Source organism: Hypanus sabinus, chromosome 15 (assembly GCF_030144855.1).
Source record: "Hypanus sabinus isolate sHypSab1 chromosome 15, sHypSab1.hap1, whole genome shotgun sequence".
NCBI lineage: Eukaryota > Metazoa > Chordata > Chondrichthyes > Myliobatiformes > Dasyatidae > Hypanus > Hypanus sabinus.
Window position 1 is genome coordinate 90,790,004 of NC_082720.1, and position 19,484 is coordinate 90,809,487.

A 19,484-nucleotide genomic window follows, 5' to 3' on the forward strand; every position below is an offset into this window, starting at 1 on the left:
TGCACAGTATCTCCAAATAAATAAAGGGTCTCAACCCAAAATGTCAACTGTTTTTTCCCCTCAATAGATGCTGCCTGAGCTTCGGAGTTCCTGCTGCATTTTGTGTTTATTGCTAGTTGGAGGGTGGCTGTAAATTTCATAGTTGAGGGATGGCCTTCTGGAGATTTATAAACCTTTATATGGCATAGTTACAGCCTCTCTCCCAGAGTAGAGGGGCAGCGGCTAAAACTGCAAGGCACAGGTTTAAGGTGGGAGGGGAAGATCTGAATTAGTCCACCTCGGGACTAACACTCAATGTGCTCTCTGGGGTTTGAGGGTGAAATAAACACCAACTGAACACCGTAGAGAGTGAGTGAGTGAGATTTGTGTGCTTGTGAGAGATTTGTACATATGAGAGAGAATTGTGCACGTATGTTCGAGAGGGAAAGGCTTGTGAGTGTGCGTTTAAGATTTGTGTGCTTAGAGATTTGTGAGTTTGTGTGAGAGAGCGAGCAAGCAAGCCCATGTTAGAGAGGGATGAACAGCAAACAGGAGCAGACCATTCAGCCCTTCCACACACGCTCATTCTCCCTACACCTTTTGGTGCCTCTCCTGTGCCAATGTTCATCCATGTCCTTCTGACTTGTCTTTCACTGCCTCCCAGTGGTTGCCACCAGCCTGTCAGATCCACCATGGAGCTGTCGAGCAGAATGTACGGCTATCAAAATCACATTCTCTTTTTCCAGTTCCCACCTCTGTAAATGATGAAGACAGGTTTCTCACTCTGATTAAAAGGGAACTGTTCAATAATCATTGGAAGACAGGTCAGTACAGATCAGGGACAGACTCTTTAGCCCATCATGTCTGTGCTGGCCATACCAAATTAAACTAATCCCATCTGCTTGCATGTGGTCCGAATCTCTCCATTCCCAGGACACACCTCCATCATATCTGCTTCCAACATTACCCCAAGCAGCACGTTCCTTACATCCAGCGATCTGTGTAGAAAATAATGTTCTCCACTCACCTTAAAACTGTGCCCTCAGGCATTTAAAACTTCCACCCTGAGATAACAATTTTCATTCCCTACATTATTTATAAGGTGGAGGAGTGGAGATGCATCTCCACCAGGGGAGGTGTAAAGTGCTCCTTCCCTCCGCTCGCCTGCAGGTCACCCTTGGGCAAGCTGTAGCACCTGCTCAGCCCCCTACCCCCCATTCAAGGTCATGTGAAGCAGGTGGTGGACGGTCATACAAGCAGCTGTGCAGATCACAAATCCTAGTTATGTGACCACTGACACCAGGCAGACAATCTCTGACAGAATTGATAATGACTGAGGTCATCCGTCTTGAAAAGACACTGTCCAGAAGGAGGCAATGGCAAACCACCTCTGCAGAAAACTTTGTCAAAAACAATCATGGTCATGGAAACACCTTGATTGCCAACGTCACACATTGCAGCTCAAAACGATCAAACCTTATGTATTCCTGTCACACTTGAGAATAGGACCAGCCAAGTCTGACAGTGGAAAAGTGTTTATGGAACCAGAGGAGATAGCAGAGGTACTTAACGAGTACTTTGCTTCAGTATTCACGATGGAAAAGGATCTTGGTGATTGTGGTGATGACCTGCAGTGGACTGAAAAGCTTGAGCATGTAGATATTAAGAAAGAGGATGTGCTGGAGCTTTTGGAAAGCATCAAGTTGGATAAGTCGCCGGGCCTGGATGGGATGTACCCTAGGCTACTGTGGGATGTGAAGGATGAGATTGATAAGCCTCTGGCGATGATCTTTGCATCATCAATGGGGACGGGAGAGGTTCTGGAAGATTGGAGGGTTGCAGATGTTGTTCCTTTATTCAAGAAAGGGAGTAGAGATAGCCCAGGAAATTATAGAGCAGTGAGTCATACTTCAGTGGTTGGTAAGTTGATGGAAAAGATCCTGAGAGGCAGGATTTATGATTAGGAGAGGCATAACATGATTAGGAATAGTCAGCATGGCTTTGTCAAAGGCATGTCATACCTTACGAGCCTGATTGAATTTTTTGAGGATGTGACTAAACACATTGATGAAGGTAGAGCCAGAGATGGAGTGTATATGGATTTCAGCAAGGCATTTGATGAGGTACCCCATGCCAGGCTTATTGAGAAAGTAAGGAGGCATGGGATCCAAGGGAACATTGCTTTGTGGATCCAGAACTGGCTTGTCCACAGAAGGCAGAGTGGTTGTAGACGGGTCATATTCTACATGGAGGTCAGTGACCAGTGGTGTGCCTCAGGGATCTGTTCTGGAACTCCTACTGTTCATTTTTATAAATGACCTGGATGAAGAAGTGGAGGGCTGGGTTAGTAAATTTGCTGATGACACAAAGGTTGGATATGTTGTGTATAGTGTGGAGGGCTGTCAGAGGTTACAGCAGGACATTGATAGGATGCAAAACTGGGCTGAGAAGTGGCAGATGGAGTTCAACCCAGATAAGTGTGAGTTGGTTCATTTTGGTAGGTAAAATATGACAGAATATAGTATTAATGGTAAGATTCTTGGCAGTGTGGAGGATCAGAGGGATGTTGGGGTCTGAGTCCATAGGACACTCAAAGCAGCTGCGTAGGTTGACTCTGTGGTTAAGAAGGCATACGGTGTATTGGCTTTCATCAATCGTGGAATTGAATTTAGGAGGTAACGTTGCAGCTATATAGGACCCTGGTCAGACCCCACTTGGAGTACTGTGATCAGTTCTGGTCGCCTCACTATAGGAAGGATGTGGAAACCATAGGAGATTTACAAGGATGTTGCCTGGTTTGGGGAGCATGCTTTATGAGAATAGGTTGAGCAAACTTGGCCTTTTCTCCTTAGAGCGAAGGAGGATGAGAGGTGACCTGATAGAGGTGTACAAGATGAGAGGCACTGATCGTGTGGATAGTCAGAAGCTTTTTCCCAGGGTTGAAATGACTAGCACGAGAGGGCACAGTTTTAAGGAGCTTGGAAGTAAGTACAGAGGAGATATCAAGGGTAAGTTTTTTTACACAGAGTGGTGAGTGCATGGAATGGTCTGCCGGCAATGGTGGTGGAGGCGGATACGATAGGGTCTTTTTAGAGACTCCTGGACAGGTACATGGAGCTCAGAAAAATAGAGGGCTAAGGGTAACCCTCAGTAATTTCTCAGGTAGGGACATGTTCGGCACAACTTTGTGGGCCAAAGGGCCTGTATTGTGCTGTAGGCTTTCTATGTGCATCATATCGTTTATCAGATCTGCTCTCAGCCTCCAATATATTATATATGTGACCCTCCGGCTCACCCAGCTCCTGTTGGTCTAGGGGAAAGCAGCCTCTGGCCCCACCAAACTGAGAAATCACGTTTGTGTGGATGCTGTGTAATGTACCCCCAGTTGCAAACCCACAACACAAAATATCAGACAGTACACCCTATGCAATTACATGATTGAACTTTATAAATCTTAATCTGAACATAGTGTACATTGGAGCTCACCCAGTCACCATTCTTCCACCATCGGACTCCTCCGAGCGTTGCTGACCTTCGGACCCTCAGATCCCAGTCCACTCCGTCTGGTGGTCTAGCAGCTCTCTCCACACGTGTCTTCCGTCTTCATCTCTCTTTGACAAAAGACCGCGATGAGTCTCCTTCCAGATCCACAAGACAGAGCAACAATCTCTGATTGGCTACATGCATCCCACAGCCCTGTTATCTCCAGCCATGACCCAAACATTGCTGCTACAGAGAAACCGTTACCTCAGCAGTGAAACATCACAGAGAAGCCATTACATTAGCAGTAAATCCTTACAGTGCGTTACATAGAGGTTAGAATGTCACTGAAGGCCAAAGAGGCTCTACTGTGCTCCCTGTTCTAGCACCCACTCTAACCTTTCCCAACCTTACACTGCAATGCCACCTAGTGGACTTATTGAATACTAATCCCACTGACCATTGAACAGTAGAAATGCCAACCTTACCCTGAGTGGATACTCCACTCCCAATGGAATTTTTTTTACTGCGACTCTCCAAGAGGGCCAGAACCTTCTCATGGCGAGACAAGACCATAAAATTTAGGAGCAGAACTAAGCCATTTGGCCCATTGAGTCGGCTCTACCATTTCATCGTGGCTGATCCAATTTTCTCTCAGCCCCAAACTCACCCCTTCTCTCTGTATCTCTTCAAGCCCTAACCAGTCAGAATCTATTAAGCTCTGCCTTAAATATACATGGTCTCCACAGCTGCCTGTGGCAACGAATTCCACAGATTCATTACTCTCTGGCTAACGAAATTTCTCATCTCCATTCTAAAGATCCCTCTATTCAGATGCTGTGTCCTCTGGTCTTACACTCTCCCACCGTAGGAAACATCCTCGCCATATCTACTCAATTGAGGCCTATTAACATGTGATAGGTATCAATGAGATCCCCCCTCATTCCTCTGAATTCCCGTGAGTACTAGGCCAGAGCCATTGAATGCTCCTCAAATGAAAAACCTTTCAATCCCAGAAACATTTTTGTGAACCTCTGAACCTTTTCCAATCTTTTCTTAAAGGGCCCAAACTGCTCACAATACTCTGTGAGGCCTCACCAGTGCTTTATAAAGCCTCAACATTACATCCTTGCGTTTATATTCTAGTCCTCTTGAAATGAATGCTAACATTGCATTTGTCTTCCTCACCGCAGAATCAACCTGCAAATTAACCTGCAGGAAATCCTGCACAAGGACTCCCAAGTCCCTTTGCACCTCAGTTTTTAAAATTTTTTCATTTAGCTTAGAAAACAGTCTACCTTTTATTTCTTCTATCAAAGTGCGTAGAAACATAGAAAACCAACAGCACAATACACACCTTTCGACCTGTGCTGAGCATGTTCTTACCTGAGAAATTACCTAGGGTTACCCATAATCCTCTATTTTTCTGAGCTCCATATACCTGCCCAGGAGTCTCTTAAAAGACCCTTTTGTATCTACCTCCACCACTGTCACTGGCAGCCCATTCCACGCGCTCACCATTCTCTGTGTATAAAATTTACCCCTGACATCTCCTCTGTACCTACTTCCAAGCACCTTAAAACTATGCTCTCTGTGTTAGCCATTTCACCCTGGGAAAAAGCCTCTGACTATCCACATGATCAATGCCTCTCATCATCTTATACACCTCTATCAGGTCGCCTCTCATCCTCCATCACTCCAAGGAAAAAACACCGAGTTCACTCAACCTATTCTCATAAGGCATGCTCCCCAATCCAGGCAAAGCCCTTGTAAATCTCCTCTGCACCCTGGCTATGGCTTCCACATCCTTCCTGTAATGAGGCAACCAGAACTGAGCACAGGACTCCAAGTGGGGTCTGACCAGGGTCCTATATAGCTGCAACATTACCTCTTGGGTCCTAAATTCAATCCCACGATTGATGAAGGCCAATGCACCGTATGCCTTCTTAACCACAGAGTCAATCAGCGTAGCAGCTTTGAGTGTCCTATGGACTCAGACCCCAAGATCCCTCTGATCCTCCACACTGCCACGAGTCTTACCATTAATACTGTATTCTGTCATCATATTTGACCTACCAAAGTGGACCACCTCTCACTTATATGGGTGAACTCCATAAACTATGACTATACACTTCCTAATTATGTATTTCATCAGCCACTTCTTTGCCCATTCTCCAAATTAAGTCCTTCTGTAGCCCCTCTGCTTCCTCAAAACTACCTGCCCTTCACCTTTCATTGAGTTGTCCACAAAATTAGCCACCAAGCCATCAATTGCTTCATCCAAATCGTTGACATATAACATAAAAAGTGGTCCCAACACAGACCCCTTAGGAACATCACTAGTCACTGGCAACTAACCAGAAAAAGCTCCCTTTATTCCCACTCTTTGCCTCCTGTTATCAGCCACTGCTTTATCCACGCTAGAATCGTTCCTGCCGTACCATGGGCTCGTAGCTTGGTACAGAGCATCATATATGGCATCTCATTAATGACCTTTTGAAATACTGACCGATTCTCCTTTGTCTATCCTGCTTGTTATTTCTTCATAGAATTCCAACAGATTTGTCAAGCCAGATTTTCCCTGAGGAAACCATGCAACCTATTTTATCATTTGTCTGCAAGTGCTCTGAGACCTCATCCTTAATAATCAACACAAATATCCTCCCAAACACTGAGGTCAGACTAATTGGCCTGCAATTTCCCTTCTTCTGCCTCTCACCCTTCTTGAGGATAGAGTGACACTTGCAATGCTCTAGTCCTCTACAACCATGCCAGAATCCATTAATTCCACATTTCAGCCACCTACTTCAGCAGCCTAAGCTGTCAACCATCGGGTCCAGATGACGTAAGGGGCATGTGTACCTCAATAACCTGTGAGGAATGCTGAGGGTCGGTACCTCTGTTGTTCATTACTGTGAGGTAACAGTGAGTCGGAGAGTTGTGACGAGGGGTACAGTCAGGATATTTCAGAGACTATTAAATAGGAACATTGATGATAGAAGAATGAAGGGTTATGTGGAAGGGAAGGGTTAAATTGATCTTAGGCTAGGTTGAATGTTTGTCACAACATTGTGGGCTGAAGGGCTTGCACTATCATGTTCAGATATAAGTAATGACTAGGAGTTGAGGATGCCATCGTCTACCTGCTGAACCATGTCTACGCCCACCTGGACAAGCCGGCGAGCACTGTGAGGGTCATGTTTTTTGACTTCTCCAGTGCATTCAACACCATCCGCCCTGCTCTGTGGGGTGAGAAGCTGACAGTGATGCAGGTGGATGCTTCCCTGGTGTCATGGATTATTGATTACCTGACTGGCAGACCACAGTACGTGCGCTTGCAACACTGTGTGTCAGACTGAGTGGTCAGCAGCACTGGGGCTCCACAGGGGACTGTCCTGTCTCCCTTGTTCTTCACCATCTACACCTCGGACTTCAACTACTGCACAGAGTCTTGCCATCTTCAGAAGTTTTCTGATGACTCTGCCATAGTTGGATGCATCAGCAAGGGAGATGAGGCTGAGTACAGGGTGACAGTGGGAAACTTTGTCACATGGTGCGAGCAGAATCATCTGCAGCTTAATGTGAAAAAGACTAAGGAGCTGGTGGTGGACCTGAGGAGGGCTAAGGCATCGGTGACCCCTGTTTCCATCCAAGGGGTCAGTGTGGACATGGTGGAGGATTACAAATACCAGGAGATACGAAGGGACAATCAACTGGACTGGTCAAAGAACACTGAGGCTGTCTACAAGAAGGGTCAGAGCCGTCTCTATTTCCTGAGGAGACTTGAGGGCCTTTAACATCTGCCGGACGATGCTGAGGATGTTCTACGAGGCTGTGGTGGCCATTGCTATCATATTTGCTGTTGTGTGCTGGGGCAGCAGGCTGAGGGTAGCAGACACTAACAGAATCAACAAACTCATTCGTAAGGCCAGTGATGTTGTGGGGGTGGAACTGGACTCTCTGACAGTGGTGTCTGAAAAGAGGATGCTGTCCAGGTTGCATGCCATCTTGTGCAATGACTCCCATCCACTCCATAATGTACTGGTTAGGCACAGGAGTACATTCAGCCAGAGACTCATTCCACCGAGATGCAACACTGAACGTCATAGGAAGTCATTCCTGCCTGTGGCCATCAAACTTTACAACTCCTCCCTCGGAGTGCCAGACAGGGTGTCAGCCAATAGGCTGGTCCTGTACTTATTTCCACTTGGCATGATTAACTTTTATTTAATTATTTATGGTTTTATGTTGCTATATTTCTTCACTATTCTTGGTTGGTGCGGCTGTAACGAAACCCAATTTCCCTCGGGATCAATAAAGTATGTCTGTCTGTCTGTATCTCATTGAAGGGCCTCGGGGAGTGTTACCAAACAGAGTACAGGTATACAGTTTGGCAGGATGGGGAAGAGGGCTTCTGGTCTCTGGCTCTTCTCAGTCTGAGCATTAAGTACAGGAGTTAGGATGTAATTCTGCAGTTGTACAACATGTTGGGGAGGACAGATTTGTTTAGTGTTTAGATATGGTTACCCTACTACTGGAAGGATGCCATTAAGCTGGAAAGAGTGAAAAGTAGATTTACAAAGGTGTTGTCTGGTGTCGGGGACTGAGATAGAGAGAGCGAGCTTGGGAAAATCACCTAACAGTCTCGAGAGTGGAGATCTTAATCATCATAACTGATCTTCACACTTTGCATACAGATGATGTAGTTCAAGAGGATTGGCTAGAAGGGACCCGTTAGGCTGAAAGCCCTATTCAAGGATTCAAGACCGTTTAATGTCATTCCCAGTACACAAGTGTAAAGGAAAATGAAATAACTGTTACTCCAGATCTGATGCAGCACAAAAAAAAACCCACAATGAATATGAAAGATAGCCTGTATACATAGATTGATCGTATGCCCATAAAGTGATGCTAGGCACAGGAGTGTCTGTACATTAGGTGACCAACAGGAAATGATATAGTGGTGGGGTGGGTTAGTGGGTGGGGATGTTGATCAACCTTATTGCTTGGGGAAAGTCAATGTTTTTGAGTCTGGTGGTACTGGTGTGGATGCTACAAAGCCTCCTCCCTGATGGGAGACGATGAGCAGGTTAATATCACCGGCATGCATGGTGAAATTTATTGTTTTGTGACAGCAGTACAATGTAATGCAAAATTCAGAAAGTCAGAAAGCATGGGATCCAGGGAAGTTTGGCCAGGTGGATTCAGAATTGGCTTGCCTGCAGAAGGCAGAGGGTTGTGGTGGAGGGAGTACATTCAGATTGGAGGGTTGTAACTAGTGGTGTCCCACAAGGATCGGTTCTGGGACCTCCACTTTTGGTGATTTTTTATTAACGACCTGGATGTGGGGGTACAAGGGTGGGTTGGCAAGTTTGCAGATGACACAAAGGTTGGTGGTGTTGTAGATAGTGTAGAGGATGGAAGATTGCAGAGAGACATTGATAGGATGCAGAAGTGGGCTGAGAAGTGGCAGATGGAGTTCAACCTGGAGAAGTGTGAGGTGGTACACTTTGGAAGGACAAACTCCAAGGCAGAGTACAAAGTAAATGGTAGGATACTTGGTAGTGTGGAGGAGCGGAGGGATCTGGGGGTACATGTCCATAGATCCCTGAAAGTTGCCTCACAGGTAGATAGGGTAGTTAAGAAAGCTTATGGGGTGTTAGCTTTCATAAGTTGAGGGATAGAGTTTAAGAGACACGATGTAATGATGCAGCTCTATAAAACTCTGGTTAGGCCACACTTGAAGTACTGTGTCCAGTTCTGGTCGCCTCGGTATAGGAAGGATGTGGAAGCATTGGAAAGGGTACAGAGGAGATTTACCAGGATGCTGCCTGGTTTAGAGAGTATGGATTATGATCAGAGATTAAGGGAGCTAGGGCTTTACTCTCTGGAGAGGAGGATGAGAGGAGACATGATAGAGGTATACAAGATATTAAGAGAAATAGACAGAGTGGACAGCCAGCACTTCTTCCCTAGGGCACCACTGCTGAATACAAGAGGACATGGCTTTAAGGTAAGGGGTGGAAAGTTTAAGGGGGATATTAGAGGAAGGTTTTCCACTCAGAGTGGTTGGTGCGTGGAATGCACTGCCTGAGTCAGTGGTGGAGACAGATACACTAGTGAAATTTAAGAGACTACTAGACAGGTATATGGAGGAATTTAAGGCAGGGAGTTATGTGGGAGGCAGGGTTTAAGGGTCGGCACAACATTGTGGGCCAAAGGGCCTGTATTGTGCTGTACTATTCTATGTTCTATAATAATAAAAACCTATAAATAGCATTTAGAAGTATATATAAAAATAAATAATAAGTAGAGAGAAAAATAGAGAGGTAAAGATGATGGGTTGATCTGATGGCAAAGGGCAATAAATTGTCTTCAAACATTGAGCGAGTGTCTTCAGGCTCCTGTACCTCCTCCTCAATGAGAAGAGGGTACGTCCTGGGTGCTTGATGTCCTGAATGATAGATGCAGCCTCTCTGAGGCATCGCCTTTTGAAGGTGTCCTCAGTGCTGCGGAGGCCAGTGCCAATGATGGAGCTGGTTGAGTTTACAATTTCTGCAGCTTTTTCCGATCCTGTGCAGTGGCCCCTCCGTACCAGATGGTGATGCAGCCAGTCAGAATGCCCTGCACGGTACATCTGTAGGAATTTGCAAGAGTTTTTGGTGACATACCAGATCTTCTCAAGCTCCTGATGAAATTTAGTTGCTGTTGTACCTTTTTTGTAATTGCAACAATACATTGGGCCCTGAGCAGGGTGGGTGAGATCCTTTATGATGTTGGCAAAACACACAAAATTGCTGGAGGAATTCAGCTGGTCAGGCAGCATCTATGGATAAGAGAGTCAACGTTTTGGGTCATTGCAGCAGTAGAAGAGGCCATGGGCTAACATAGAACCATAGAACATTACAGCACAGAAACAGGCCTTTTGACCTATCTTGGCTGTGCCGAACCATGTCGGAATCGGAAAGGGAAGTGGAATTAAAAGGTTGTCCCTTGGAGACCTTGGTGGATGGAGTGTAGATGCTCGCAAAGCAGTCTCCCAACCCACATTGGGTCTCACTGATATACAAGAGGCCACACTTGGAGCACCGAACACCCTAAATGACCCCAACAGACTCACAGGTGAAGTGTTGCCTCACCGAGAAGGACTGTTAGGGGCCCTGAATGGTAGTGAGGGAGGCGGTGTAGGAGCAGGTGTAGTACTTGTTTCACATGCAAGTGTAAGTGCCAGGAAGGAGATCAGTGGGAACAAGAGAGTCCCATAGGGAGTGGAAAGCAGAAAGTGGGGGGGTGGGGGGAGGGAAAGATGTGCTTAGTGGTGGGATCCCATTGGAGATGGTGGAAATTATGGAGAATTATGTGCTGGACACACAGACTGGTGGGGTGGTAGGTGAGGACAAGAGGAACCCTACCCCTGGTGGGGTGAGAGCAGACGTGCGTGAAATGAGAGAGATGCAGGTGAGGGCAGCATTGATGGTGGAGTAAGCATCTCCTTTGGTCTGGAATGAAAGGCCTCAGTCTGAGAGCAGATGTAGTGGAGATGGAGGAATTGAGAGAAGGGGACGGCATTTTTAAAAGTAACAGGGTGAGAAGAGGTATGCTCCAGGTGGCTCTGATAATAGACATCAGTAGATAAGTTGTCTCCAGAGATAGAGACAGAGAGATCAAGGAAGGGAAGGAAATGGACCAGGTAAATTTGAGGACAGGTGGAAGTTAGAGGCAAAATAGATGAAATCGACAAGTTCAGCATAGGTGCAGGAAGCAGCACCAATGTAGTCATCGATGTAGCGTAGGGAAAGTACGGGATGGGCACCATGGTAGGCTTGGAACAAAGACTGTCCACGTAGCCAACACACAGGCAGGTACAGCTGGGACCCATGCAAGTGCCCATGGCTACATGCTTTATTTGAAGGAAGTGGGAGGAGCCAAAGAGTAAATTATTGATAGTGAGGACAAGTTCCTGGGAGAATGGTGGTGGAGGGGTACTGGTTAGGTCTGGCGTCCAGAAAGGAATGAAGAGCTTTGAGGCCTTCCTGGTGGGAGATGGAGGTATATAATGACTGGACAAAAGTTGCGTAACTTCTACAGACAGACAGACATACTTTTTTTGATCCCAAGGGAAACTGGATTTCATTACAGTCGCACCAACCAAGAATAGTGTAGAAATATAGCAATATAAAACTATAAATAACTAAATAATAATAAGTAAATTATGCCAAGTAAAACAAGTCCAGGTCCAGCCTACTGGCTCAGGGTGTCTGACACTCTGAGGGAGGAGTTGTAAAGTTTGATGGCCACAGGCAGGAATGACTTCCTATGTCGTTCAGTGTTGCATCTCGGTGGAATGAGTCTCTGGCTGAATGTACTCCTGTGCCTAACCAGTACATTATGAAGTGGATGGGAGACATTTGTCCAATATGGCATAATATAAGCACAATTGAAACCATCCTGACCAACAGCGCCACAGTGTGGTGTGCCAACTGTACAGCCGCTGAGCGACAAGACCTGCATCGCATGGCGAAGGCGGCCCAGCGAACTGTCAGGATGGAGCTCCCAGGACTGGACACCATCTACTCCAGCAGACTCAGGAGGAAAGCAATCAGCAGAACCAGAGACACCACACACCCCGGCCACTCCGTTTGACCCGCTTCCGTCCAGCAAAAGGTTCAGGACACTAAAAACCAGAACAAATAGACTGAGGAACAGCTTCTACCCCAGAGCTGTGGCCTCCATCACACCACTCCCACAGAACAATGACAAACTGTGAGCACACACAAGGACTCAAATACTTGCACTAACGGCACTTTGTGCATCACTGTGACATTCTGGTGCTGCTGCAATTTATTTTCTGCTACTTATCTATTTAATACTGTTTTTCTATTACTGTCTTGTTTTTATCTACCACTTTATTTGCCTGAGAGGAAGCTGAACAGAGTTTCATTGTATAATGACAATAAAGATCATTCAATGATAGGGGAAAATAAATGATGCTATTGACCCCATACCCCAGGATTCTGTTTGCCCACAGTACTGAACTGCCCTTGGCTCCCAGACCCCGCCGGCTGCTGACAACAGGCGGGCGCCCGGGCCACGCCCCCTTCACACTGAACGACATTGTCGCGAAGGAGAAAGCGCTCTGTCTGCGGAGCGGGACGACGCTGTCGTGAAACTGAGGAAGCGTGAGTTTGCGGCGGAGGTCAATGTCGGCGCGGGCAGCAGGCGAGGCCGAGGCTTGCGGCCTGTGCGGGGCCCCCGGAGCACGGTACACTTGCCCCCGCTGTAATCGGCCTTATTGCTCGTTACCCTGCTACCGGAGTCCGGAGCACCAGGCCTGCGCTGAACTTTTCTACCGTGACGCGGTGCTAGCAGAGCTGCGGGGAGCGCGGGCGGACAGCGCCGAGCGGCAGAGGCTCCTTGACGGCTTAAGATGGCTGCGGGAGACCGAGGACATGGATCCGGACCTGGACCCTTCCGCCTCCACCTCCCGCCTTTGGGCTGCCCTCAGCGACCGTCAGAAGAGCGATTTCGAGCGCCGACTGGAGAGCGGCGAAGCCGCGACCTGGCTACGGGAGTGGAGGCCGTGGTGGGAGCGCAGGGTGAGGTGGGGCGCCCCGTGTGGTGGGTAGAGACGTGACATCCCGGGGTGGGAAACAGCGCCCCGTGCGGTGGGTAGAGACGTGACCTCCCGGGGTGGGAAACAGCGCCCCGTGCGGTGGGTAGAGACATGACCTCCCGGGGAGGGAAACAGCGCCCCGTGCGGTGGGTAGAGACATGACCTCCCGGGGTGAGAACAGCGCCCCGTGCGGTGGGTAGAGACGTGACCTCCCGGGGTGAGAACAGCGCCCCGTGCGGTGGGTAGAGACGTGACCTCCCGGGGTGGGAAACAGCGCCCCGTGCGGTGGGTAGAGACGTGACCTCCCGGGGTGGGAAACAGCGCCCCGTGCGGTGGGTAGAGACATGACCTCCCGGGGTGAGAACAGCGCCCCGTGCGGTGGGTAGAGACGTGACCTCCCGGGGAGGGAAACAGCGCCCCGTGCGGTGGGTAGAGACATGACATCCCGGGGTGGGAAACAGCGCCCCGTGCGGTGGGTAGAGACGTGACCTCCCGGGGTGGGAAACAGCGCCCCGTGCGGTGGGTAGAGACGTGACCTCCCGGGGTGAGAACAGCGCCCCGTGCGGTGGGTAGAGACGTGACCTCCCGGGGTGGGAAACAGCGCCCCGTGCGGTGGGTAGAGACGTGACCTCCCGGGGTGGGAAACAGCGCCCCGTGCGGTGGGTAGAGACGTGACCTCCCGGGGTGGGAAACAGCGCCCCGTGCGGTGGGTAGAGACGTGACCTCCCGGGGTGGGAAACAGCGCCCCGTGCGGTGGGTAGAGACATGACCTCCCGGGGTGGGAAACAGCGCCCCGTGCGGTGGGTAGAGACATGACCTCCCGGGGTGAGAACAGCGCCCCGTGCGGTGGGTAGAGACATGACCTCCCGGGGAGGGAAACAGCGCCCCGTGCGGTGGGTAGAGACGTGACCTCCCGGGGAGGGAAACAGCGCCCCGTGCGGTGGGTAGAGACGTGACCTCCCGGGGTGGGAAACAGCGCCCCGTGCGGTGGGTAGAGACGTGACATCCCGGGGAGGGAAACAGCGCCCCGTGCGGTGGGTAGAGACGTGACCTCCCGGGGTGAGAACAGCGCCCCGTGCGGTGGGTAGAGACGTGACATCCCGGGGAGGGAAACAGCGCCCCGTGCGGTGGGTAGAGACGTGACCTCCCAGGGTGGGAAACAGCGCCCCGTGCGGTGGGTAGAGACGTGACCTCCCGGGGTGAGAACAGCGCCCCGTGCGGTGGGTAGAGACGTGACATCCCGGGGAGGGAAACAGCGCCCCGTGCGGTGGGTAGAGACGTGACCTCCCGGGGTGGGAAACAGCGCCCCGTGCGGTGGGTAGAGACGTGACCTCCCGGGGTGAGAACAGCGCCCCGTGCGGTGGGTAGAGACATGACCTCCCGGGGTGGGAAACAGCGCCCCGTGCGGTGGGTAGAGACGTGACCTCCCGGGGTGGGAAACAGCGCCCCGTGCGGTGGGTAGAGACGTGACCTCCCGGGGTGAGAACAGCGCCCCGTGCGGTGGGTAGAGACATGACATCCCGGGGTGGGAAACAGCGCCCCGTGTGGTGGGTAGAGACGTGACCTCCCGGGGTGGGAAACAGCGCCCCGTGCGGTGGGTAGAGACGTGACCTCCCGGGGTGAGAACAGCGCCCCGTGCGGTGGGTAGAGACATGACCTCCCGGGGTGGGAAACAGCGCCCCGTGCGGTGGGTAGAGACGTGACCTCCCGGGGTGAGAACAGCGCCCCGTGCGGTGGGTAGAGACATGACCCCCCGGGGTGGGAAACAGCGCCCCGTGCGGTGGGTAGAGACGTGACCTCCCGGGGTGGGAAACAGCGCCCCGTGCGGTGGGTAGAGACGTGACCTCCCGGGGTGGGAAACAGCGCCCCGTGCGGTGGGTAGAGACGTGACCTCCCGGGGTGGGAAACAGCGCCCTGTGCGGTGGGTAGAGACGTGACCTCCCGGGGTGGGAAACAGCGCCCCGTGCGGTGGGTAGAGACGTGACCTCCCAGGGTGAGAAACAGCCCCGTGTGCTGGTTCCGTAAGGGGTAGGGGAGAATCTCCATCAGGGAGGGAAGGAGACATCTCCGTAGGAACTCTCCACACCCAAGGGTTTGCATCCCTTACCAAATGGAATGACACCCCCACCCATGAGTGTCACCGTGCCCAGAGGATTGGGTATAGTTTTCCTAGGGTTTGCAACGGAGTTGGGTCTGTTCCTGGAACTGGGGTCTGATGGAATGGGCACTTTGCCATGGTGGAGAGCAGACAGAGGATCTTTGGGCTCCCCCTTTGTCTGGGTGATGAGGTCTGGTCCTCTCTCTTCTGGGAAGAGTGTGCAGAGACTGTGGAAAATAGCTGGGCCAAGACGGGACTCCATCCTTCCAGCTGGTATTTGAAGAGTGCCGAAGGGAATATTGGACTGGAGTAAAAGAGGATTGGAGAGAGCATGTCTTAATGAGAATAGGTTGAGTGAGGTAAAGGAAGAATATGGAAGCTTTAGAGAGGGTGCAGAGGTCATAATTAGGGAGCATGTCTTATGAGGTTAGGTTAAGTGAGCTAGGAGTGAAGGAGGATGAAAGGTGATCTGATAGAGGTGTGTAAGATGATAAGAGGCATCGATCAAGTGGACAGTCAGAGACTCTTCCCAGGGCAGAAATGGCTAATTTTAAGGCTATTGGAGGAAAGTCAGGGGGGGATGTCAGAGGTAGTTTTTTTTTAATATAGAGTGGTGGGTGTGTGGAACACACTGCCAGGAGTGGTGGTAGAGGCAGACACTCTGAGATTGGGAAACAAATGATAGAAAAATGAAGGGCTGTGTGAGGGAAGTAGGTTAAAACACCATGGGCTGAAAGATCTGTAATGTTCTCGGCTCTTCGTGGGGCAGGGGCAAGAGGTCTCACTTCATCTGGTTGGTAAGCTGGAACTTTTTCCTGAGGGAGTGGGGTTGGGGTTCCACCATCAGTCCCCACACCGTCAGACACAAACTTCCAAACACAAACTGATCTAGTTTTTTTCAATTCCAAGGTGGTGGAAGAAGTTGAGACTAGCGGGAAAGTCCAGGATGAGCACCCTGTGGTCAGCGGTGCAGAGGACGGAGGGACAGAATTGGACCTGGAACCTGAGTGGGAGACAGAAGAGGCCATTCCTCCTGTCTGCACCAATATCACTCCCCTGGAGACTCTGAGTGCCAGGCCATCCCCCCTCGTCTCATACAGTGTGGTCAACGTTCTCTACGCCTACGCGTTTTCCATGAGACTTGTCAACGGGGACGTGGTGGGAGAGATGCGGCAGGAGTTTGTGGAGACAGTGATGGCCATTTCAGAGACTCTGAGTGCCAACAAAGTGTACACGTCCACCGCCAACGCTCTGCAGGCCGGTGCCGAGGCCGTTCGCAACTGCCCCTCTGCTTCCAATCCCTTCCAGGCTGTGAGGGCGATGGAGGACGCATCAGCCCTCCTCGCTGGGGGCAGTGGACTCTACACCCTGGCTGCCCTCTCCCACCTCGGCCGCCTTCTAGGCAAAGACCAACGATGCCGGCAAAGGGAGAGGAAGCCCGGCAAAGACTATTGCTACAGAGCTCAGAAGAAATGCATGTTCCTCCTGTCCTGGGTGAATGAGAAGCGGCTCACTTTGGCTGCCCTGTCCTTGGAAGCACAGCAAGAGTTCACAGCCTCCCTCAGTCTCCTGCTCCATGTGGAGGAAGGAAAGTCACAGCTGGAGAAGGCCTGGGGGGCAAAACGTCCACCGGAGAAAAAACTGTTAATTGAGGAACTGGATTCCTGATCCGTGCGTCATCTTGAGGGTTTATTCTCAATGATGGTGCAGAGGTTTAGAATGGTCCACACGAGTGTTCCTTCATAAAACAATTCACTTTTACTGTGAGAGTCAGATAAAAACTCTTAAAACAAAAGCACCAGATTTTCCTTCCCAGCTTTAACTGCAAAAGCTTATTCACACAAAAGTCCTGAGTGAAGAAATTCAAATTAAAATATAATACTGTCCATAAAACAGTCAATTCCCTAGGGGGTCCACTGCTCCCAGAAATCCCCCATTGTGACCGCATGTTCCTTCTCCAAGGACTGCCAGGCCCTAACGCATCCCTAGAAGAGGGGCAGGCAGTGGGCTCTGGCAGAGTCCTCGACTATCCACCATCTGGACCTGAGCAGCAGCTCTCTCAAATACTCAAACAGGACCGTAACCTCTCACACTCCATATAACTGTGGTACACTGATCCTTCCCAGCTGCAGCATAGACAGCTGGACGGGCTGTCAGTGAACCTGCTCAAAAACCTGTTGTATGGACCCTTCCACCCCGGGTCCCCTGCGTAAAGAGATTTCCACTGCCAGGTGGTAAAACAGACCGCCAGAGTGAGGCTGCTCAGCAGGTGAATACAAAGAAGGGAAAGGTGTGCAGGAGCAGACTTGGCGGTCACAGAAAGGCAAGGTGGGCATTGCTGCAAGTTGGCTCATGCTTGGAAGTAGGTACAGAGGAGATGTTAGGGTAAGATTGTTTACACAGAGGGTGATGAGTGCTTGCAATGGGCTGCTGGTGATGGTGGTGGAGGCAGATACGATAGGGTCTTTTAAGAGGCTCCTGGATATGTACATGGAGCTTAGAAAAATAGAGGTTAAAGGGTAACCCTCGGTAATTTTGAAGGTAAAGATATGTTCAGCACAGCATTGTGGGCTGAAGGGCCTGTATTGTGCTGTAGGTTTTCTATGTTACATGGGACCCACTCCTCCTCTCCCCTTTTGGAGGATCGTATGCATTGACTGAATGACCCCTTGCAGATCCGACCGAGACGGTGACAGAGGGAGACCCCACCCCCACCCAGATCAGCTCCAGCGGGAGACTCACACCCCCACCCAGATCGGTGATGGAGGGAGACCTCCCCACCCCCACCCAGATTGGTGACGTGAGACCCCCCCCACCCAGATCAGTGACGGAGGGAGACCCCCCACCCCCACCCAGATTGGTGATGGGAGACCCCCCCCACCCCCACCCAGATTGGTCATGGGAGACCTCCCACCCCCACCCAGACCAGTGACGTAGACCCCCCCACCCAGATTGGTGACAGAGGGTGACCCCCACCCAGATCCGTGACAGAGGGAGACCCCCCACCCCACCCAGTTCAGTGATGGAGGGAGACCCCCCCACCCCCACCCAGATCAGTGATGGAGGGACCCCCCCACCCCCACCCTGATCAGTGATGGAGGGAGACCCCCCCCACCCCCACCCTGATCAGTGATGGAGGGAGACCCCACCCCTGGATCCCAGAGCCACGTCCTGAATCAGGGTAGGGTACCCGCCCAGTACTGGACACTCTCAACAGGCAGCTCACTGATGTTTGGATGCCGATGTAGGGTTGCTCCAGAGCCAGACATTGCTCGGCACGACATTTGGCTGTGATTGAGACAACAGTTTACTAGTGACCCTCCACCCACAGGTGATCTCTGCTCTTTCGGGCCTGCCCCCTCCCCAGGGAAGGGCACTCTGAAGGCAAGTCTGCCTCACAGGGCCCCTCCGCAATAGTGCTGCTCTCCAGCCAGAGGGCACGTGTTCAGCAGACGCCACCTGCAGAGGGCCCTTGTACGATGAGGCTCTCCTCCAGCACCTGGTGCAAATTTCTGCAAACCAGAATCCTATCCCGGCTTTGGGAACTCAGCAAATCTGCCCGTTCTCTGGTTACATTAAGTGAAAATAAATCAACTAATTTCACTAAGAACAGTCATACCTTGTCTGCTGAGTAGGGTGAGACGAGATTAGAGGTCATGGGTCAAGGATGAAAAGTGAAATGCTCGGCCAGTGGAAGTGGCGGATGTGGGTTCAATGGCAACGTTGAAGAGAAGCTTGGATGGGTGGTCTTGGTGTTGATCCATGGCACTGGGTGAATACCTCTGGACAAGATGGGTGGTATTTGGAGAGCAGCAGGCTCCCCTCTCCACACTGCTGATGAATCTGAAGGAACGGCAGAGATGGGTACACTTTGGAGCCAGCAGTGACGCAGGAACTCAATGTAGGGACTCCAGCTCCGGAATTTTCCTCAGTGTTTACACTTCCCCATGAGTGGGTACAGGCACAGGGCAGCGCAGGTTTCAAATAAAAAATTTTCCTTCTAGATGAGCTGCCAACGATGTCTGACGAGACCCCCCCCCCCCCGCCCAAAATGACTGGTTTTAAGACTATGTTGACCAATAAAGCCAATTAAATTACTGAAGTTCTAAGATCTCATATGTGAACTATGACCAAACGTTTAACAAGTTATTAAAAGCATTTTAATGTGAAAATGAATTGTTTTACAAATAGACAACCCTGGTTTATTTACACAAGCTAAACGACAGAATAAAATGCTCACTGGGCGATGTGTATTGCTGCTTTCAGATGATTTGAACTTGTTCACAGTTTGCTAACACACCCAGCTCACGAATG

At 50.4% G+C, this 19,484-nt stretch overlaps 1 protein-coding gene across 2 annotated transcripts; it reads left to right on the forward strand.

The window, feature by feature from the left end:
• The first annotated feature begins 12,366 nt into the window (after positions 1-12,366).
• Positions 12,367-19,423, forward strand: znhit2 (zinc finger, HIT-type containing 2). Of its 2 annotated transcripts, none has more exons than XM_059990717.1 (2): positions 12,367-13,055; positions 16,080-19,423. In XM_059990717.1, exons 1-2 carry the CDS (start codon positions 12,660-12,662, stop codon positions 16,836-16,838), a joined length of 1,155 nt encoding a protein of 384 aa, XP_059846700.1. In that variant the 5' UTR covers positions 12,367-12,659; the 3' UTR covers positions 16,839-19,423. The 2 variants fall into 2 exon arrangements, with proteins under 2 accessions (XP_059846700.1, XP_059846701.1); XM_059990718.1 differs by having other exon boundaries at positions 12,745-13,060.
• Positions 19,424-19,484: the final 61 nt, after the last annotated feature.